General features: G+C 39.9%; 1 protein-coding gene across 1 annotated transcript in view; it reads left to right on the forward strand.

Annotated features, from left to right (window-relative positions):
- Window positions 1–11015, forward strand: part of adprs (ADP-ribosylserine hydrolase) — a 29121-nt gene extending 18106 nt beyond the window's left edge. Inside the window, exons 4-6 of the mRNA XM_059954518.1 lie at window positions 897–1081; window positions 7567–7661; window positions 8574–11015. Coding sequence (XP_059810501.1) covers window positions 897–1081; window positions 7567–7661; window positions 8574–8890 — 597 coding nt within the window. The 3' untranslated portion in view covers window positions 8891–11015. The remainder of the gene's footprint in view (window positions 1–896; window positions 1082–7566; window positions 7662–8573) is intronic.
- Window positions 11016–23472: the final 12457 nt, after the last annotated feature.

A 23472-nucleotide genomic window follows, 5' to 3' on the forward strand; every position in this document is an offset into this window, starting at 1 on the left:
CCCCAGCCCCCCAACCCAATAGTATCCAAAGTGGTACACTTATTATTGAGGGGAATGACAACAGGGTTACTCTGCACTGGCTACTTATTCCCTTACCCTCTTCTGATAGTCACTCATTTACCTGTCTCCTGCAAGTTAAGGGTAACCACTTCCCTGTAGTTTATATCTCTCACCTCCTCATTTTCCCATACCAGGCTCTGGTCCGTGCTACAGTTGAGGCCTCATAGCTCTGCCATCATTGGTCTCACCACTGAATTGAAATTTCATTATTCCACATTACCAATATCCAACAAGGTCTAAGACAATTACTCGCACCATTTTTCAGATGATGCACCGCCTCTACCACCTTCTTCCCTGTGTGTAGTGAGTCCAGCTCTGCCATTATCAAATCACCTTGCTAGTAGAGTAGACCTGCAGAACTTAATGTTCTTGATAACCAGCAGTGTCTTCCTATGGTAAAAAAGATATAAAGGACAAACAATTACACCTTTGGTTAGACCCAGAGAGGCCACTGCATCCGAGCACAGAAACATTTGACTTGAAGTAAGATAGCATAGATGATGAATATTGAGGTTGTTTTCATGGACTCTTCAGAAATCTGATGGCAGAGAGGAAGAAGCTGTCCTCAAAATATTTGAGTGTGAGTCTTCAAGCTCCTGTACCACCTCCCCAGTGAAATTTGTAATTTCAAACAATATATTCCAAAGTAGAATGTTTCTACTTTGAAATTAAAATTTGATAATTTTAGTATGTCCCATAAAATCCCTGTATCTGACATTCATTTTTACTTTTCAGGAAAAGATAAAAGTGAAAAGTTTTTATCTTGTCTTTAAGATTTAGTCTTTATCAATTAAGGGTCATCTTCTACAATAATATTTTGTTTTGTTATGGGATAGTTTGCAAAGAAAAATGCAGAAGTTACACATGCATCCTCACTGGGCTACAATGGAGCTATTCTGCAGGCCCTTGCTGTCCATCATGCCTTGCAGGGGGAGTTGAAGGAGGACAAGTACTTAGATCATCTCATTGGGGAAATGCAGTGGATCGAGAATGATGAGAAATCTCGTTCAGATGCAAAAGAGTAAGTATTTCTCTGGTAGTGTCATATAAGAAATTCTAATAATCTTGTGCATATAAAACTAGTGTTTGCCTTGTGAGTAGATGATAGAAGAACAATGCTTAAAAAATTAAAATATTCAGTTTTGTTTTGTCACAAAAGTGTCTCTGATTTGTGGCAGAAATCGATCAGCTGTCAAAAACTGGAATTAACTGTAGTAAAAGTTGGTTAACTTCCAGTTCTCTGTCAGCTTACAAATTTGAACTTTCAGGATGAATCATATAAACATCTGACTTGTAATAGTTTTAGGTTTTTGCTCTGTTTCTGTTTTCTTTGTGTTCTGAATCCTCTGCTACCATGTTCTCAATTTTAAGTCCAAGTTTTGAACTGTGTATTAGAATAAAAAAGGTAAGTGTGTATATGTGTGTGTGTGTCCTTCTGTTTCCAACTATACTTACCACACTGTAGAAAAGTTTACTGATGTCATCCTCAGCCTATTCTGGAAGACTTTTGTCAGTTGCAGTGGCACTGCCTTGCCTTGCAATAGGAGAGGCCCAACTTTGCACGAAGAATGAATTAAACCTTAGTCTATAAATCTAAGTATCTAGCATCATTATGGAATTACACTTTTAAACTCCTAATGTTTTAATCGGAAGTCTATCATTTAGGAAGATTGGACCCACCATCACCAAAAAGAAACTGCAGTTAAGAATGCCCCGAATGTTATTAAAATGGCTAATTTTAATCAAGACACTTAAAAGAAATCTGACAATGTTTTATTTAAACAACTGATGCATATTTCATTTTTTTTTGTCTTCATCAGGCTTGCTTTATCCATTGATTTCACCCCCCACCCCCCCAACGCTCCCCCACATTGAGCAAATTGTCTTAGCTAGTTTCATGCCAATTTGGGGTGGGGGGGGGGTATATTAAGAATTGCACATAATGTGTGTAATGCCCTAGGTGAGAATTTTACTCCTATGCTGTAGGTATTTCATCTTAGCAGTACTGTAAGAGCAGGCTCTTCTGCTTTTAGCATGTTTGGGTTACAGCTAAAGATAAGGGGCTATGTTGTTCAACTTAGGAATGTGTGTCAGCCAATCGGGATGGCGGAGTTGGGAGAAGGTTCTAGAGAAAGCTGAGCGGAGAGGTTTTTGTGACAGATGCTGGTGTGGGTCCAGGTCTTTTTTTGGCAGGAGCTGGGAGAAGACAGGAGGGAAGATGTCTGAGGATGCTGTCCCTGTTGCACAGGGTGTTTTGTGCAGATGAATGGCTTCAAGGAGGAAGGACGAATACTTCCGTGGCAGAGTCCGTTTTGATTGAGGTATACTTCAAGTGATATTTGGAAGATGGCTTGGGCTTTCACACAGACAGTGGGTCCTGCATGTGAGTTAAAGTCAACTTCAAGATGAGCTCCAGCTTGTACGTACTTGTCGTTTAATTTGTTTTACTTTGATTTCAGTATTTTTGTTTAATTCATGAGGAATTTGTATTGAGGTTACTTATTATTAATGTGGTGGCTGCCTTTTAACCAAGCTGTCTAGGAGCAGGGTTTCTCAACCGGGGTTCCGCGAGAGATTTTTTTTTTAAAAAAAAACATAGTTTGAACTTCATGCGATGTGCAGTGTTGGCGCTCTCAGTGGTGAGCAGTGAGAGACGGACTACAGCATCTAGGCAGCCCTGTTATCAATCTTGTTTGATGTTTCTCAGCTGAGTATGGCAGTGCGCAGTAGAAACAAGTTTATTTGGTTGAGGCAATTCTCAGTTTTTGATGTGAGATGAGGCAGGCTATTGATAATTGGTGAGCACTGTATGCGCTGAGAGAAGAACTGGAGGCTGATGAACGTGAAGTGTGTTTTCCGAGCATTAAATGAACTTGCCCAACTTGGGCTGTGATGTCAGCCTCTCCCTCCTGAATTACCTCCCCCAACTTCTCCTTGCGCGTCGCCAACTGACTTATGGGAGTGAACGAACTGATCATGTCACTCAGTAAGAAAAAACTGTTTCAAAGTCTTGTATAGAATTGTGTCTTAGGCTATATTTTTATTCATGTTGCTTTGGCTTGTGATTTTTAGTAAATTTATTATCTAATAAATTTGTCAATAAGTTTTCATTTTGTAAATAGCATCAGTTAAGATCAATTTACAACCTTTATTTAAATTGAATCCACCAGGCTTACCTTTAGAAAAATTAAATCCCATTTTGGCTTAAGCTTGTTATTCAACAGAAATTTATGATGTTTGCCATATGAGTTTTTGAAAATTATGAAAGGGAAAGAAAAACCTTATTTTCAAGAAAGGTAAGCCAAGCTTAAGTAACTGTTTTTAAGAAAGGTTGATGAAAAAAAATTCTTTACTCAAAAGAGAATTGATAATTATTTTTGGATTATTTTATCTACAGCTTACTGATCACACTAATGTACTGTGAACTATAGATGTAATAATTTTTATTTCAAGGGGTTCCTTGAGATCTGAAAATTATTTCATGGGTTCCTCTAGGGCAAAAAGGTTGAAAGGCTGGTCTCGCAGCATGATAATAAGCTTGAGGTTATCAAAAATAAATGTTGAAGCAAACCGTTAAGTCATAGTTGCTGAGTGTAGTAATTGACTTCTATGACTTCTAGGCCCAAGTTTCTTGGTAACTGTGATTGCACTGGTTGTATTTACTGGTGATCAGAAGGAATATTTTGGTTTTGTATGAATTCTATCGCTTCCATGCTGTAGTCTGTCTCTCAATTCTTCTATATGTAACTGGATAAATTACAAATTGCTTTCAGCACTGTATATACTCTTCTTGGAGACCTGTGCAATCTGCTATTAAAAGGAACACACACAAAATGCTGGTGGGACGCAGCAGGCCAGGCAGCATCTATAGGTAGAAGTACAGTCGATGTTTTGGGCCGAGACCCTTCATCAGGACTAACTGAAAAAAGAGATAGTAAGAGATTTGAAAGTGGGAGGAGGAGATCCAAAATGATAGGAGAAGACAGGAGAGGGAGAGATGAAGCTAAGAGCTGGAAAGTTGATTGGCAAAAGGGACACAGAGCTGGAGCAGGGGGAGGATCATGGAACGGGAGGCCTAGGGAGAAAGAAAGAAGGAGGGGAGCACCAGAGGAAGATGGAGAGCAGGCAAGGAGTGATTGTGAGAGGGACAGAGAGAGGAAGGGGGGGGGAATAGATAGACAAATAAGTGATGGGGTAAGAAGGGGAGGAAGGGCATTAATGGAAGTTAGAGAAGTCAATGTTCATGCCATCAGATTGGCGGCTACGCAGACAGAATATAAGGTGTTGTTCCTCCAACCTGAGCGTGGCTTCATCTTGACAGTAGAGAAGGCCATGGATCGACATATCAGAATGGGAATGGGACGTGGAATTAAAATGTGTGGCCACTGGGAGATCCTGCTTTCTCTGGCGGACAGAGCGTAGGTGTTCAGCGAAATGGTCTCCCATTCTGCGTCGGATCTCACCAATATATAAAAGGCCACACTGGGAGCACCGGTCGCAGTACTCCAGCCGACTCACAGGTGTAGTGTTGCCTCACCTGGAAGGACTGTCTGGGGCCCTGAATGGTGGTGAGGGAAGAAGTGTAAGGGCAGGTATAGCACTTGTTCCGCTTCCAAGGATAAATGCTGGGAGGGAGATCGGTGGGAAGGAATGGGGGAGACGAATGGACAAGGGAGTCGCGTAGGGAGCAATCTCTGTGGAAAGCAGAAGGGGGTGGGAGGGAAAGATGTGCTTGGTGGTGGGATCCCATTGGAGGTTCCTATTAAAAGAAATTTGTTGAGAAGACCATCATTCTGTCCAGTAGTATGGAGCTGGCAACCTATAAATTTACATAGAAATCAGAAATGGAGTTGTGTAGGTGGGTTCTTATAGGCAGTAATTCAGAACATGTATAGTTTGAATGCAAGCCTTTTTAAATTGCTATTCATGCCGCAAATTCCAATGGTTTAATTTAATTTATTAACTTTTAATTAGTTGTTTGCTGAATATGATTTGCTTAGTTTGAAAAGGTGTAATAATATTGCTCCTCTGGTGATGGGAGTGTAAATTATGCTTCAAGGAGAAAGTTCTAATCATTCTTGAACTTAGGCCATAACGGTACTTAAAAAAAATTTCCTATTTTTACTGCCAACCCAACTTGATTTATTTGCTGCTTCTCCAGTACATGACAAAGTTGGTGCTGAAAGAATTTTGAGGAAAAGAATAATTATGTTTACTTTGTGGTCACTTGTTTAATTCTTTGAATCTATTGGATTAAAACTGGTTTTCGATGTATATGAAATCTTGGCTTTCTCAGGCTGACGGTGGAACTGAACCTCATAACTTGTTTTTCAGCATTCAAGGTGTAATATGAATAGTATCACAATCCATTGTGAATTTCACTGCAAACTCCAGTTCTCACAATTAAAACATAGAAAACCTATAGCACAATACAGGCCCTTCGGCCCACAAAGTTGTGCAGAACATGTCCCTTCCTTAGAAACTACTAGGGTTACCCATAGCCCTCTATTTTTCTAAGCTCCATGTACCTATCCAGAAGTATCTTAAAAGACCTTATTATAACTGCCTTCACCACCGTTGTCAGCAGCCGATTCCACGCACTCACCACTCTCTGCATAAAAAAAACTTACCCCTGACATCTCCTCTGTACCTACTCTCCAGCACCTTAAACCTGTGTCCTCTTGTGGCAGCCATTTCAGCCCTGGGGAAAAAGCCTCTGACTATCCAGGCGATCAGTACTTCTCATCATCTTATACACCTCTATTAGGTCACCTCTCATCCTCTGTCACTCCAAGGAGAAAAGGGCAAGTCCACTCAACCTGTTTTCTTTCATAAGGCATGGTCCCCAGTCCAGGCAACATCCTTGTAAATCTCCTCTGCAACCTTTCTGTGGTTTCCACATCCTTCCTGTAGTGAGGTGAGCAGAACTAAGCACAGTACTCCCAAGTGGGGTCTGTCCACTGTCCTATATAGCTGCAACTATATTATTTATTTTAATAGAATAGATAGCTTTTAAAACCAGCTATCTTTAAAAGCTTAGTAGGAACAATATTGCTTTGTTCAAATATTTTTCCGAGATGAGATCTCCAAACCATGTATTTAAATGAATGTTTCTAATGTAATCCAGGGGATTATGAAATCTAAATGACAAGATTATTGTGTGAGGACAACAAAGCAAGAGAAATTTTCATAATTTGGATAGTGAAGGATTGTCTCCAATTGGGCGTTTAAACAGAGATAGTGGCAGGGATTCTGTGCACATAATTTGTGATTATTTTCATTTAAGAAAATAGTTCTTAGAAATTCCTTAGTGAAATTACTTTTAGTCACCTTTAAAATAATTAAAGCTGTGAATCAGAAATTCAGCTTTGAAATGAGCAATGTTTAGAGTAGAATGTACTGTAATTACTTTTATGTTCTAGGGTTGAGGTTCTGAAGTAACCTTGGAGTAATTTCTGAAAACATCCTGTTTATATTTTCTTCTATGAAAACATATATTTTTTTGGAATGAAGAGAAAGAAATCTCTTTTTACGCAGTGCAGTGTCAACAATGGATCTTAATGTGATAATCTGTTGTTTTAATTGCTTCTTTTGGGGGGGGGAGAACCTATGAATTCCTGCAAAAGAAAATATTGTGTAGTGAATATATTCTATTAAAAGTTGAGTTTTAATACAAAGGATCTGATGGACAGCTTTTCTGGACTTTTGGGCCCACAGGCCATTGAAATTTATCTTTTACTGAGAGCAAATATTGGCTCTGGTGGTCTAAGGCCACTATAATCTTGTATGTCTATGCATTGTTGTTATATACAACACTGTGCTTAGAGCAATCTGCTTTTAAATAGCATCAGTTGCGTGTGTTTGTCTTTAAAAAGCCAATAGTTGGTGAAAAATGAGCAATACGACAATTCAGAACTGTTTTGCTCACCACGGTTTCAAGCATTCAGGCTTGGAGATGCCAGAAACAGCCGGGAGTGAAAACGAGACAATTTTATTACTTCAAGTTATGAATTATGAAGAATTTGAAGGTATCTCAATTGTTACAATGAAAATGGAATTTTGGAGGATGTAATTGACTAAAGTAGTGTATGAACATAGTCTATTATTTGTGCTGTGTCTGCACTGATTTTGTTCATTTACACTCATAAGAAAATTGCACATGAATTCCTCAGCTGATAGCTATTAGGGACTAATACACAATGTTTAGTACTGTAGAGGTTATGGGTGTGTTCTGATTTGTGCTGGGTTTCATTTAAATACATAATTTGTTATTCAATTTTTAACTATTTCTGTGAAACAGGTTAATTGGGTCAAAGTGTACGGTTCCTGAGGTGCCCCAATTAACTGTATTTGAGATGCCCACAGTTGTTTCTGTGTAAGTGCAATGTAGCACTTCAGAATAGCTGATCTAAAAAAAACTAATAAAAGGTATTCACCCCTGCAGATTTTCTCTTGTTTGTATTTGTCCTGTTTGGATCCCTCACTTTATTCCCATTTTTCCCTCAGGTTTCAAGACTTTCCCTTTTGCAGTAGACTGAGGAAAATGAAGGAATTTTTGTCACGAACAAATGTTTCAAAGGAAGAGGTCATTAGAGAATTGGGTAAGAGTGCTATTTCTGTAATCTACAAATGTGTGTGCTTAGCTCTAGTTTTATTAATTTTCTAATGTATTAACTTAAAAGTATATTTTATCTTTGCTTATTGGAAGGAAAGGGAAACTGTAATAATCTGAAGTGAAAAAAATCAGCTGCTCCCTGCCGATCTGAGTTTTGACTTTTCTTTTGGCTCTATTTTAATGCTTTGAGACTTGTAATTATTGTCCAGCTTTTATTTTCTACATGTTGTCTTGAAAGCAGTGAGTCATCTTCATGACATTCTGATTCAGAGTTATTCCTGTTTACTCAAGAAATGCCATGATTTAGATTTGTGTGGTCCTTATCAGCAGCAGTTGTTCAACCTCTGTTTAATTGGTTTATTTCATTTTCTGACAATCTTAAGTATCTTTTTGTTCAATAAAATATTCACATGGAAACCTTTCTTTGAGAGGCTACTGTTCACAATTATTTTTATATTGATGAAATACTGGGCAAGCCTTGCCATATTTTTCCCAAAATATATGCTGGAGCTTTCACCTTGCTCTGTGAAGGTGGAGTAGGGGATCATGCAGGGTATTGGTGTCACTTTAACCTTTAAGTTGTAATGCAATATCCTTTGGGTATCTACAATTCTATTGACATCTTTAAAATGATTTGCCCTTCACTGAGCATTAAAATATAGCTAAAAGCACTTTTTTTTTTCTTGTCTGCACATAATAATCTTTTTTCCTTCCTTCATCAGGCCACATGAGAATTTTTGCTTTGCCTGAATTTTCAGGCTTGAAGCCAGGCGTTCCAGCAGAGTCTTGTGTTGTCTCTGCAGTAGATCTCAAGCCAGTGCAGCACTTAAATATTCTGCAGTGCATTGTACCTTTTATAGATACCGTTTGTGAGCCTGTGTAACTTTGTTGTTTTCAGGAAATGGAATTGCAGCTTTTGAATCGGTGCCAACAGCAATTTATTCCTTCCTGAGGTGCATCAATCCTGATCCAGAAATTCCAGAAAAGTACAACGGGCTTGAAAGGACAATAATCTACAGCATATCACTGGGCGGTGACACTGATACGATTGCCACAATGGCAGGAGCAATTGCTGGGGCTTATTATGGCAAAGACCACATTCAACAGTCTTGGCAGAGAAGCTGTGAAGCATATAAAGAGGCAAATTATTTTGGGGAAAAACTGTGTGAGATTTATTGCAGTCGCTTAGCCTCCTCCTTAAAGACTAATGGATAAAATTAATTTTAAGATGTGTTGTCAGCAAAAACAAAAACACAAAATCTCAAATAAAAAATGTAGGCTTGAGGAGATAAGTCATTTCTGAATCCAGCTGATTATTTTCTCATTTGAGCAATCAAAGTTGTTTATGTAACATTTCAGTGGTTAATTTGGCTTTAATAATTGGGTTTTTCAAAGATGCTTCAATTGTAATTATCATTTACTTTCTATACAGACCCAAGCCTGAGATTAGGAGTTATGAATAGCAGATTTAGTTTTATCTAAATTAGTTAGTTTATTGCTTTATCAAATAAGGGATGTATTGCACTGTTTGGTGCCTCAATCATAGAGAATATTGCTACTTCTTCCAAGACAGTAGTTTTGCGAATCCTTCACTGCTTAAGTGTTCTCTTTAAATTTTCAGTCATGTGTTTGCTACCTAAACACAACAGAATGCCTCACTGTTGACATTAACTACTAAGCTACAAAATTTACATATTGGATTTTTCTCATTAATGGTAATTTGGAATTTAGAGATTGCCTGCCCTCTCTGTGATGGAGGGTTGCAAGCTGCATGAACTCGGTACCTAAAACCAGCACAGTTTTGCATTAGCTAAGCCACGTGAATGACAACCGGGCATAGGCTGCTTTTCCTTTCAACCATCTTGTTGTTTGGACCATGCTTCCGCTATTGCTTCTAGTAGGGCATCCCATGTCCTAAACAACCAGCATGTCTGGTGTAATTTTAATAATATGAACTAGTGTAAGCGTCCTTACGTTTTATGGAATTAACTCTCACTGTTGGGAACCCAGTTAGTGTGTGATGTCCTGTCTCTCCATTCTAACTGAAAAATCAGTTTTCCTTACCTTTTTTGTCAAAGCATCTCCTCCCATTGATACCGATGCCCAAAACTAAATGCTGTGTTTAACGGCAACCTAAACAAGGTGCATTTAAATATGATACGTGTTTAGATCTTATTTGGAAGGCTTTTAGTAATTTTTAGGTTCTTGTCTGATTAACTTTATTGACTGACTCTGTATTGTACGTTGAAAGATTTAGCTGTTAATTTGGTGAATAAATGTGTATAGCCTAGTTCATCATATATTTGTCAGTATTTCAGTACACTTTAATAATCCACTGTCCAACCAATCAGTAATCTTAATGGTTGGGTATCTGTCTCATCCTAGGTAATGCTTGCACTTTCTGCTAGACTGGGTCCCAAACACCCTGCCCCCAATAGCTGACTGATAGGTTACTATTTTATAAAAGGAAAAATATATTGGAAGTTATTGAGGGATTAATTAAAAAAAATAGATTGTGAAAGTCAAGAAAATCTGGTCTCACACCACAAGACCTGAACATATCAGATTTATGAAGTTTTATTGCATTAAGGTAAAATTATTTATGCAAATAGAAAGTAGTTTATTGAAAGAATGGAAGTATTATGTTTGCCCAGTATTCACCACATAGAAGGATTCGCATTCGTACTTGAATAAGAAATCGAAGATGATACTCCAGGAAAGAGAGAATTCATTCCATTGTTGAGGCAATTATTGAGGCCACGTGAGGTGAAAAGGAAGGGGCTCATGGTTGCATCAGGAGACAAGAAGTTCTCATTTTTTCCCCTGCAGCACACCACTAAAACAGAGTACATTGACATTATCTTGTAGCAGTTTCTGGGACCTTGCTCTGTACAAATGATAGTAAATATGCTCCAAAAGGACTTCACTTGATTGTAAGCACTACAGCATGTCCTGAGGTCAAGAGAATGGGCAAACTTGTTGTTCTTGATTTGTAAATACTTTAAAAGTTTAATGCTTTCCCAAAGCATGATTGATGGAATTAACTATTTGTAAAGTTTAAAAGTAATAGGAAGAAGGGAATGCATGTCATTCATGACTGATTTTGTGTTAAATTCTAGAGGAATAGAAATGTGTTCAATTCTATTTGCTTCAACAACTAAATAACCAGGAAATGTTTTTTTTTTGTGTTAAGAATGCATAATGTAGATATTTGTTTTGTTTAAAAATACACTGTAAATTTATATATATTCTATATATTAGCCCCCCCCCCATTCTATGACACTTTAACTTTGAAATGTTTCAAGATAATAAAAATGATTGTTTTTAAATGTTTTATCTTGATTTAAGTGTTGCTGACTTTACTATGTCAGGTCTGTTAGCTGTGTGCTGCTAACATTGCCTGCTGAAGTTTTATGGTTCAAAATCCACCTTGTTATTTCACCTTGGATTTGGGAGTTTGGTTAACATGCTTCGAAGAAATTGTTTTTCAGTGTTTATTCTTACTGTTTGCTGATGAGTAACACAATGCATTTATTATGTACCTGAGCCAATATCGCCACCGTGGGCCAAGCTCACTGTAGTTGAAGTTTGGGTCTAACTGGTACAGAACAAATTGCTTCCTGTATATAATTAAAGGTTTGTTTTTACCGGGATATCGTGTGAGCTACACATTGCATTGAGTTGGCTGTGGGTTGGGAATCAACTCTTCATTCATCAGATAAATATGAAACGTACAACAAAGAATATCAGTGTATAATGGGGCAACACAGTAGTGTAGAGGTTATGTTGCTTTACAGTACAGGTGACACAGGTTCAATTCTGTCCGCAAGGAGTTTGTACATTCTCCCCGTGACTGCATGTGTTACCTCTGGGTGCTCTGGTTTCCTCCTACAGTCTGAAAAGGTACTGGTTGATAGGTTAGTTGGTCATTGTCAATTGTCCTATGAATAGGCTAGGATTAAATCAGAGGTTGCTGGGCGGTGTAGTTTGAAGAGCCAGAAGGGCAGATTCCACTCTGTATCTCAATGAGTAAATGCATAATTAGATAAATATGAAACATGTATAATGGGGAATCGTTGAAGAGAAGCTGGATACTGTCCTATCCCAATCTGGCATTAATCAGCCACTGTCCCTAAGGATACATGGTTAGGGGAAAATTGTGTATTGATGTTTCCTTTTAAACTATGCACAGTAAATTAATTGAACTGCATGACGTGCACTTGTCTTATCACCCCAAGTCTTAAACAATTGCTCTAATTTTTTTTTCCTTCCACTAGTTTCTAAAGATTTTAGACTAATTATTTCCAGTACTGCATGGTGCAGCAGTTTCTAATATTATAAGTACATGTCTATCTTAATCTTTATATTCTTTATATTAGAATCAGTTTTGTATTATTCAATTGTGAGCCAAGCAGGTCTACTTGGTAGCAAAGATAAAACAAGTAAGTTTCCTCAAAAGTCAATTGCAGTTGTTGCTTTGTACTACTAAATTTCCTGTAGGTATTTGACCGTTATCTTTAGATTCACTTAAAAAAGGTGAATTATCTTGGGCTTCCAATAAATTGGGGTGCCATGGTAGCGCAATGGTTAACACCACACTATTACAGCTCAGGTGTAGTAGGTCAATTCCAGTGTCCTCTGTAAGGAGGTTGTACATTCTCCCTGTGACTCTTGTGGGTTTCCTATGCATGCTCCAGTTTCCTCCCACATTCTAAAGACTTAACAGTTAATTGGTCATTGTAAATTGTCCTCTGATTGGTTAGACAGGTGGGTTGCTGGGTGATGTGGCTAGTTGACACAAAAGGGCCTGTTCCATACTGTATCTCTAAATGAAATAAAAATAAAAATTCAGTTATTTGATAGTGTGCACTCAACAGGCTGGGTTCTCCATTAAACAAGTTACGTAATTAATGGAGGAAAAATTCTTAAGTGAATTGCACAAAATATTTAGTAATTTGGAAGACAATTTAGCATGTTCTGGATTTTTTTTTGCTCTTAAACCCATTCCCACTTTACAGTGGTTTCATTTATTTTGTATCCCCCATTGTGAACGAGGAGGAGAATATTTGATATAAAGTTGTTCAGATCTGTAATGGTAGGCTGTATGGTAATTGGTGTTTATTACATATTGCATGTGTGGGTTTTCATGGCAACTTTTCTGCTAAACCTCATTTTGCCAGATTTGAATAACAGGTGGGCTGGTTACCACTTCATGCACGGTGAATATTTTAACAGGCATCTTTCATGCAGCATGGTCTTTGCCAATAATAGAACATAGAATAGTACAGCACATTACAGGCCCTTCAGCCCACAATGTTGTGCCAACCCTCAAACCCTGCCTCCCATCTAACCCCCCACCTTAAATTCCTCCATATACCTGTCTAGTAGTCTCTTAAACTTCACTAGTGTGCCTGCCTCCACCACTGACTCAGGCAGTGAATTCCACGCACCAACCACTCTGAGTGAAAAACCTTCCTCTAATATCCCCCTTGAACTTCCCTCCCCTTAACTTAAAGCCATGTCCTCTTGTACTGAGCAGTGGTGCCCTGGGGAAGAGGCGCTGGCTGTCCACTCTGTCTATTCCTCTTAGTATCTTGTACACCTCTATCATGTCTCCTCTCACCCTCCTTCTCTCCAAAGAGTAAAGCCCTAGCTCCCTTAATCTCTGATCATAATCCATACTCCCTAAACTAGGCAGCATCCTGGTAAATCTCCTCTGTACCCTTTCCAATGCTTCCACATCCTTCCTTTAGTGAGGCGACCAGAACTGGACACAGTACTCCCAAGTGTGGCCTAACTAGAGTTTTATAGAGCTGCATCATTACATCACGTCTCTTAAACTCTATCCCTCGACTTATGAAAGCTAACACCCCATAAGCTTTCTTAACTACCCTATCTACCTGTGAGGCAACTTTCAGGGATCCGTGGACATGTACCCCCAGATCCCTCTGCTCCTCCACAGTACCAAGTATCCTGCCATTTACTTTGTACTCTGCCTTGGAGTTGGTCCTTCCAAAGTGTACCACCTCACACTTCTCCGGGTTGAACTCCATCTGCCACTGCTCAGTCTACCTGTGAGGCAACTTTCAGGGATCCGTGGACATGTACCCCCAGATCCCTCTGCTCCTCCACAGTACCAAGTATGCTGCCATTTACTTTGTACTCTGCCTTGGAGTTGGTCCTTCCAAAGTGTACCACCTCACACTTCTCCGGGTTGAACTCCATCTGCCACTGCTCAGCCCACTTCTGCATCTTATCAATGTCTCTCTGCAATCTTCGACAATCCTCTACATTATCTACAACACCACCAATCTTTGTGTGGTCTGCAAACTTGCCAACCCAGCCTTCTACCCCCATATCCAGGTTGTTAATAAAAATCACAAAGTATAGGTCCCAGAACCGATCCTTGTGAGACACCACTAGTCACAACCCTCCAATCTGAATGTACTCCCTCCACCACAACCCTCTGCCTTCTGCAGGCAAGCCAATTCTGAATCCACCTGGCCAAACTTCCCTGGATCCCATGCCTTCTGACTTTCTGAATAAGCCTACCATGTGGAATCTTGTCAAATGCCTTACTAAAATCCATGTAGATCACATCCACTGCACTATCCACATCTATATGCCTGGTCACCTCCTCAAAGAACTCTATCAGGCTTGTTAGGCATGCTCTGCCCTTTACAAAGCCATGCTGACTGTTCCTGATCAGACCATGATTCTCTAAATGCCCATGGGTCCTATCTCTTAAGAATCTTTTCCAACAGCTTTCCCACTACAGATGTAAGGCTCACTGGTCTATAATTACCTGGACTATCCCTACTACCTTCTTTGAGCAAGGGGACAACATTCGCCTCCCTCCAATCCTCCAGTACTATTCCTGTGGACAACGAGGACATAAAGATCCTAGCCAGAGGCCCAGCAATCACTTCCCTCACCTCGTGGAGCAGCCTGGGGAATATTCCGTCAGGCCCCAGGGACTTATCTGTCCTAATGTATTTTAACAACTCCAACACCTCCTCTCCCTTAATATCAATGTGCTCCAGAACATCAACCTCATTCATATCGTCCTCACCATCATCAAGTTCCCTCTCATTGGTGAATACTGAAGAGAAGTATTCATTGAGGACCTCGCTCACTTCCAGTCTCCAGGCACATCTTCCCATTTTTATCTCTAATCTGTCCTACCTTTACTCCTGTCATCCTTTTGTTCTTCACATAATTGAAGAATGCCTTGGGGTTTTCCTTTGCCCTACTCGCCAAGGCCTTCTCATGACCCTTTCTTGCTCTTCTCAGCTCCTTTCTTGTTACCCTATATTCTTCAATAGACCCATCTGATCCTTGCTTCCTAAACCTCATGTATGCTGTCTTCTTCCACTTGACTAGATTTTCCACTTCACTTGTCACCCATGGTTCCTTCACCCTACCATTCAAACATCGACCACATGTCCATAGTACATTTCCCTGCAAAAACATCATTCCAATTCACACCTGCAAGTTCTAGCCTTATAGCCTCATAATTTGCCCTTCCCCAATTAAAAATTTTCCTGTCCTCTCTGATTCTATCCTTTTCCATGATAATGCTAAAGGTCAGGGAGCAGTGATCACTGTCCCCCAGATGCTCACTCACTGACAGATCTGTGACCTGACCCAGTTCATTACTTAATACTAGATCTAGTATGGCATTCCCCATAGTCGGCCTGTTAACATACTGTGACAGGAATCCATCCTGGACACACTTAACAAATTCTGCCCCATCTAAACCCTTGGCACTAATCAAGTGCCAATCAATATTAGGGAAGTTAAAGTCACCCATGATAACAACCCTGTTATTTTGGCACCTTTCCAAACTCTGCCTCCCAATGGTATCTCTGCTGCTATCATGGGGCCTATAGAATACCCCCAGTAGAGTTACTGCTCCCTTCCTGTTCCTGACCTACCCATACTGACTCAAAAGAGGATTCTGCTACATTACCCCCTCTTTCTGCAGCTGTAATAGTATCCCTGACCAGTAATGCCACACCTCCTCCCCTCCCCCCCCCCCCCCCCCCATATCCCTTTTAAAGCACTGAAATCCAGGAATATTGAGAATCCATTCCTGCCCTGGTGCCAGCCAAGTCTCTGTAATGGCCACTACATCATAATTCCATGTATGTATCCAAGCTCTCAGTTCATCACCTTTGTTCCTGATGCTTCTTGCATTGAAGTACACACACTTTAGCCCTTCTACCTTTCTACCTTTATACCCTTTATTCTGCTGCTCTTTCATCAAAGCCTCTCTATATGTTAGATCTGGCTTTACTCCATGCACTTATTTCACCGCTCTGTCACTCTGGATCCCATCCCCCTTGCAAATTAGTTTAATCCCTCCTGAACCATGCTAGCAAACCTACCAGCAAGGATATTGCTCCCCCTCAAGTTCAGGTGCAACCCATCCAATCTGTACAGGTCCCACCTTCCCCAGAAGAGATCCCAATGGTCCAAAAATCTAAAACCCTGCCCCCTACACCAACTCCTCAGCCACGCATTCAACTGCCATCTCCTCCAATTCTTATCATCGCTATCATGTAGTACTGGCAGCAATCCTGAGAACGCCCCCCTTGATGTCCTGTTCTTCAGCCTTCTGCCTTGTTCCAGAAACTCACACTTCAGGACCTCATCCCTCTTCCTGCCCATGCCGGTTTCTTTCTCACATCCACAAAATCTCCTGTCTGCTCCCCTGACTATAGAGTCTCCAATGTCGACAGCTCTCCTCTTCTCCGTCCCATCCTTCTGCACCACAGGGTCAGACTCAGTGCCAGAGGCCCTGCCACCGTAGCTCACACCTGGTCGGTCGTCCTCACCAACAACATCCAGGAGGGTAAACTTATTATTCAGGAGAATGGCTACGGGGTGCTCTGCACTACCTGTCTACTCTCCTTCGCTTTCCCTCCTCGGACTGTCACCCAATGACCTGCTTCCGGCAGCCTAGGTGTGACTACCTCCCTGTAGCTCTCATCGATGACTGCCTCATTCTCCCTTATGAGTTGAAGGTCATCCAGCTGCTGCTCCAGATTCCTCACACAGTCTTCCAGATCGCCCAGCCGCAAGCATTTCTGGCAGATGTGACTCTGTGGGAGAGAGGAGTTCACCCCAAGACTGCCACATCTCACAGGAGAGGCACATCACAGTTTCAGGAGGCATTGCAAAGACTAACTGGGAACAGACTCGTCCTCCGCCTCTTCCCGTCGAAGTCTCTCGAGTCAAAATCTCAAATCTCCACTCCTTCACTGGCCCACTTACTCATTGGCCGCTTTCCACTGGAGTTTTGTTAATGTGTCATTGCGAACACTTGAACAAGCACACTATTTATTATAACCAAAGTTTTTCTGATCTACTTTTGTAGTAAAGTTTTAAAATCTTAAATTAAAAAAAAGCAAGCAACTGGTTGAACTTAGAAAGTCGGACGGCATCTGCAGAGACAAATGACTAGTCTTATGTTTTAGGCTGGAAACCCTGCATCAGTCCTGATCTGAAAATTGGCATCCCTCTTTCTCAACAGATGCTACCTGACCTTCTGAGTTCCTCCAGCAGTTTGCTCTTTGGAGCTTGGCTCCAGTTTACAGAATCTACAATCTCTTGTATTTTCAACTTGTCAAAATTCTTTGAAGTTTTAGAGGCATACTTCAAGATACTGTTTTCCCAGAACAATATTGGGCTTGGCAAAGTCCCTACAGTCTACTAACAACGTCCATCATTTAAGAAACAGTTTTAACAACTAATCTCTAACATCATTGTATCCTTTTGGCTGTACCAAAATGCCCGCTCAACTCTTCACTATTTTGACTTCTGTGCAAGGTAAGTTAGTCTTTTTAACTTAAACATGCATGAAAAGTAACATCCAATTTTAAACGACTTTTAAAGACACGTTGAATAATGGCATGTATCAAGGAAAGATGAAGTCCTCAAAAATTAATATAATTTTGCAAATTCATCAATAAATGTACTTGGTTCACTGCACAATTGAAATTGAAATATAAGTTGTTCAAATCATTTGGGAGCAATTGTATTTAGTTCGAGTCAGTTGTAAAGTTTTACAGCACAGACTAATGTTGCATTTTAAATGTTCTTGGAGCATAGAATATACAGTAAGCGTCGGACACATCCTCTGGGCATGTTTGGTGTAGAATGAAGACAGATGTCTGTATTTTTAAAGTGTAAAACTTCAAATGATGGCGTAACAAAGAAAAAAATTGGATTCCTGCCCTCAATAGTTTAAAGTCCTTATTAAGAAGAGGTTTAACCAAACAGAATCATGTCATCACCTCCCTCCCCATCTGGCTGTGTAATATATCTCTGCTGCAATATACAGTTGGATTTTCATGCCTGATGGATTGAGGTAAAAACAACCATGTTTACTTATTTAGCAAGTGTACTATGCAAACACTGGGGAAGTATGCCGTCCCTGAATTGCATCACAACTTGGAAAAGAGAAAATAAACTATTTGCCAGTAGCTTCAAGGGATAATATCCTTACACCGATATGACCACCTATTTTAGCTGATTGATCATCCCTCCCAAGCCTGCCTTCTTCCCATAACCTTTGACATCCTTACTAATCAAGAACCTGTCAACTTTTAAATATACCCAGTGACTGGGCTTCCACAGCTGTCTGTGACAATAAATTTCACAGATTCACCGCCCTCTGGCTAAAGATATTCCTCCTTAAATCTTTTCTAAAGGGACGCCCTTCTATTCTGATGCTGTGGATTCTGGGCCTAGATTATCCCACTATAGGAAACCTCACCACGTCCACTGTATCTAGGCCTTTCAATAGTTGGTTGATTTCAATAAGATCCCCGATTTCTTACAAGCATAACTTACAACCTTCGGCATGTCATCGTCCCATGGATCAACTCAGAATGTTTTTGTGATTTTTCAACATTTGTGCTGTACCTAACCCTGAATTTTACATGTGACCACCTCTAACTGTTCTTTATGGGAACAGAAATTGCTCCAGCTCTAGTTCAAGCAAAAGGAGGAGGAATGGAATACTCTGACATTGGTTTGTCTTCTGATTTCCCATTCTAAATCTAACTACTCTCATGGTGGGAGATCCACAATGAGTTGGTAAATTGGCTTGGTCATTTCAGACAGGGTAATAATAGAGGGATATTATTCTGACTGGAGGTCTGTAACCAGTGAACCAGTGGTGTTCCTCATGAATCAGTTTTGAGACCTTTCACATATGTACGTGGTCTGGATGAGAATGTTGGTGGGCTCAGTTAGTAAGTTTAAAGATGACACAAACTGGTGGGTTTGTGGATTGTGAGGAAGGATGCCAGGAAGGTATCAATCAATTGGAAACTTGGGTGGAGAAATGGGAGATGAAGTTTAATGCAGGTGAATGTGAGGGTTTACATTTTGGGAAGCCAAATGTAAGAAGGAAGTATGCTTAGGAGCAGTGATGCACAGAAGCATCCAGAGCACCTTGACAGTAGGGTAGGGTGGTAGAGAAGAGGTGTACACATTTCCCTTCATCAGTTGAGGCACTGAGTGTTAAAAGTTGGCAAGCTTACCTGTATAAAATGTAAGCTGTGATTTGAGTATTTTCTGCACTTCTGATCACTATGCTACAGGAAAGATATGGAGGCATTAGAGAGGATGCAGAAGAGGTTCACCAGATCGTTGCCTATATTGGAGACTATTGACTATTAGGAGAGATTGAGCAAACTTAGAGTTTAATGTATCATATCAGAGGCTTATTAAAACCATGTAAAATTGTGTGGTGTAGGTAGGGTCGACTTTTTTTTTCTCCCCAGGGTGGAAATGTCAAATCCCAGAAGGTGTTGCTTTATGGAGAAAGTTTAAGGGAAAGTTGTGAGGCAAGTTTTTTTTGGCCAGAGTTGCAGATGCTCAGAAAGTGCTGCCGGAGAGGCGGTAAAAGCAGATGCAACTTAGACAAACGTATGAACAAACACAGAATAAAGCGATCATGCACATGCAGTAAGGTTAGTTAAATTGGCATGGTGAGTGCAGATCTGTTGGGCTGAATGGTCTGTTCTTGGGCTGTACTGTTAAATATTTTATTGACAGATTAATAAGACAGCTATAACCAGGGTAGTTTGGAATGTGTTGACTTTTTTTTTGCAATAATTTTAATTGAAGATTGTCAGAATGTAGATTTGCATTTCTTGTTCAGTATTTGGTTCTCTTTATGGTTCTTATGAAGGAAATTTGGTCTCCATCACAATTTATAATTGTTACTCTGTGATTTAGGAACAGTTTGAATCTGTTTTGTTGAGAACACAATTTTCATTAGGTGTCTTCTTGGAGCTTCAAAACATTTCTTGAAAGACCTTGGGCATAGTTTGACTTCATTAATGAGTCTTGCACAAAGAAAATGCAAAAGAAAAATTAACTCTCAACCAGCATAACTGCATTTCATTTGGAAGATATTTTTATATGGAGCCATTTCCTGCTTAGTAGACAAACTACCTGTGATTTTTTTCCCTCTTGTCAAGATCTTGTCTCAGAAGAATGCAGTCTGAAGACAGATCTAACAGATTTGAAAGACAGAGGTGTTGGTGGTAAATGCTTGCCAACATTTCTGCAAAGCTTTTAATTCCTCAGACATTTTTGTGTAATTGCTGGTTGCAGTATTTTACAGATTATGTTGACAAATTAGTTACTGGAATAGCAGGCAGAGTGTGGGGTCATTGAACTTGAGAAAAGAGCTAAAATCCCTCAATAATAGATGGGGAATTGAAAAGGAATTAAATTCAGTAATAGTCACCATGAAGCTACCAGTTTGTTGTGAAGCTTTGGCTGATCCACGTCCTTTTAAAAAGAAATTCTGACATCATACCTGATCTGTGGTCCAAGTTCAGGGACAATGGTGGCGTGGGAGGAAGAAGAGTAAACACCAGTGACATTCACAGCCTGTGAATTATTTTAAACCAAAACACTTTAGTCTCCTTTTAAAAACATTAAGAATTCCCACCACTGTCTGTAAGAAGTTTGTACACTCTCCCCATGTTCATGTGGGTTTCTTCTGGGTGCTCTGGTTTCCTACCACATTCTAAAGACCTTTCAGTTGGCAGGTTAATTGGTTATTGTAAATTGTCCCATGATTAGGCCAGGGTTAAATTGAGGATTGTTGGGCAGTGCAGTGAAGGGCCTATTCCACATTGTATCTCAATAAATTAACAAACAATAGATGTTCCATCTTTGGAGAAATCCCACTCCACATTTTCATGTTATATCTTTCCCCCCTCAGTAATTCTCTTCAAGATTTGCTCAGAATTCAAGGTAATTTTCATGTTATTTCTGGAAAAATGAATGGAATAATATACCGTATCTTTGTGAAGTTTCATTAAAATGCACAAGTAGAATTCTTACACCTTACTGTAAGTTATCTAACTTGACACGTTCAGCTACTGCCCACCTTATTACACCAGTGAGAAAGATGACATAGTGCAGTAAGCTGTATGTACATGCATTCTTGCCCAATGCTATAACATCACTCCATACCAAAGTTCCTGTTAATTATCCTTTACAATGATGTTATTTTACATCAAGAAATTATGCCACCTATACCTTTGCTTTATGTGGTGGTGTGGACCCACGCCACCACATTCACCTCAGCCATCAGGCTCTTGAACCAGAAGGGTTAACTTCTCAACTTCACTTGCCCCATCACTGAACTGTTCCCACATCCTGTGGACTCTTCAACTCACGTTCTCAATATTTATTGCTGATTTATTATTCTTTTTTATTTCAACAGTTCGTTATCCTTTGCATGTTGGTTGTCCATTCTATTGAGTACAGCCTTTCATTAATTATATTGTTTCTTGGAGTTACTGTGTATACCTGAAAGAAAATGAATCTTAAGGTTGTATATGGTGACATATATGTACTTTGCTAATAAATTTACCTTGAACTTTGAAGTTATATTCTATTAATACTTTTGAGAATGTTTTTATTAAATTATTTACCAGGTGTCATTTTAGATTAAAGGATTTACATCCACGCAAAGAACTCAAGAGGAATAATTTGGCCATTGGTATTTATTTTCCATTTTACCAAGCGGCAGTGAAAAAAAAAACAGTTCTGATATAATCCATGTGGAATCTGTGTTGCTTCAATCTGACAATAACTTTCAAAATAAGCACAACTCAACTTTATTAAATTAATTCTTCAGTTGGAAGGACAAATTATTCTTGTGCCAAGGCTTGCATGAGCGAATTGACCAGCCAAGCCAATGCAAAAGAAACAGGAAATGAAACATCAGCTACTCCAGCAGCATAAATTGAAAGAACATAAAAAGACAACAGCTTTTACTCTCATGTATAGAATTTAAAGCCAGCAGAAAATGTATGTAATTGTCACTGTAGCCAAACATTTAAAGTTGTTCCTTATCAGTGTTAACTTGGAAATTGTGCAGCTCAGGTGGTCAGGGGTTGGGTTGAGTTCCCCTTTGATCTTGGCAATCCATTTGCCAACATTTCGTCACTATACGAGGAGACCTCAACAGTGCGCTGTTCACTTATGTGTCATCAGAATGTTTGGCTTTCACATACTTGCCAATCGGTTGATAGGTCTCACTAACAGAAACTCAATCATGATATAGGAAGGGGGGGGTCTCGTTGCTCATTGGTTGTGTGGTGAACTCTGTGCGTTGTCTGAAAACCTGGATTGGCTTAAAAATGGGTTCTTGCAGCACAGACAAGGTGGGTTGGATTCCATGTATAGAGTGAAGCAGAGAAGATGGTTCAGTTGTGGGACCACGGTTCTGAAGGAGGGGCTCAGACCTAATACTTTAATTTTCTCTTACTTTCTACCAACATTTCCTTGCTGAATGCTTCCAGCATTTTCTGTTTTATTCCAATGACTCCACTTACACTCGCCTAACACTAATATTTTAATTCTCCCTACATTCCAATGAATACCCCACCTAGAAAAAAATGATTTTTGTTTGTATTAATGTCTACTATAGGTTACACATATTACTTTCTGGCCAAGGCTTTTTTTCTCTATCAACTGCCCGTAAGGGTTCACAATCAAATATATTTTTATCTGGATTTTAAAAAAGTAGTAAGTGGAGAAAGAGTTATTTTGCATATTACACTGCTAGCATTTAGGACAGCAATGAAGGTCCCCCACCCCTCCCTTTCTGGTGGCATTCATGGCTTCCTTCGTCGTGTCTAGAGTCTCCTCTCGGTTTTCAGTTATACAAGTTCCGGGTGGAGACTCAGGAATACCACCACACTCAGATGTAGGAGGATTCTTCATTGCTGTTTCTGTAACGGTTTTGTTTGACCAGTCAGGGTTGATAGCCCTGAGCTGAACCCCCAAACCTGGTGGACTGGTGGACCACTCTTAGTCTGGCCTCTACCCTTTGACCTGTTTGGCATGGGTGACCCGACCAAGAGCCAGAGCACAAAGCCCTGACTCCAGCAAGCATAGCTCTCTGGGTTATTCAGGCATGCAAGCCCCCAAGCCACGACAAGGCTGTGGCCCTCTAAAGACAGAAAAAATTATTACCGATCAAAGACGATGCTAGAGGTAAATATCCAGTCTTACTGTGTCCCCTTAAAGATTAACTTTCTCTCTTGGATGTTGCATTCACATGAGAACTAATGAATGGTGTCATCACTAGTGTGTTTAACCCCTGCTTAACATCACTTTTAGTCTTGTGGCTAGGCTACTTTGTGGGAGGTGGATCTGAGATTCCTGGAAAGTAGCTGCTCTTGCATTCGATGGAGAAAAAAAAAAGGGCAGATCCAGTTCAAGTGGAGTTTTCAAAGTGCCTGTCACTA

Source organism: Hypanus sabinus, chromosome 30, assembly GCF_030144855.1.
Source record: "Hypanus sabinus isolate sHypSab1 chromosome 30, sHypSab1.hap1, whole genome shotgun sequence".
NCBI lineage: Eukaryota > Metazoa > Chordata > Chondrichthyes > Myliobatiformes > Dasyatidae > Hypanus > Hypanus sabinus.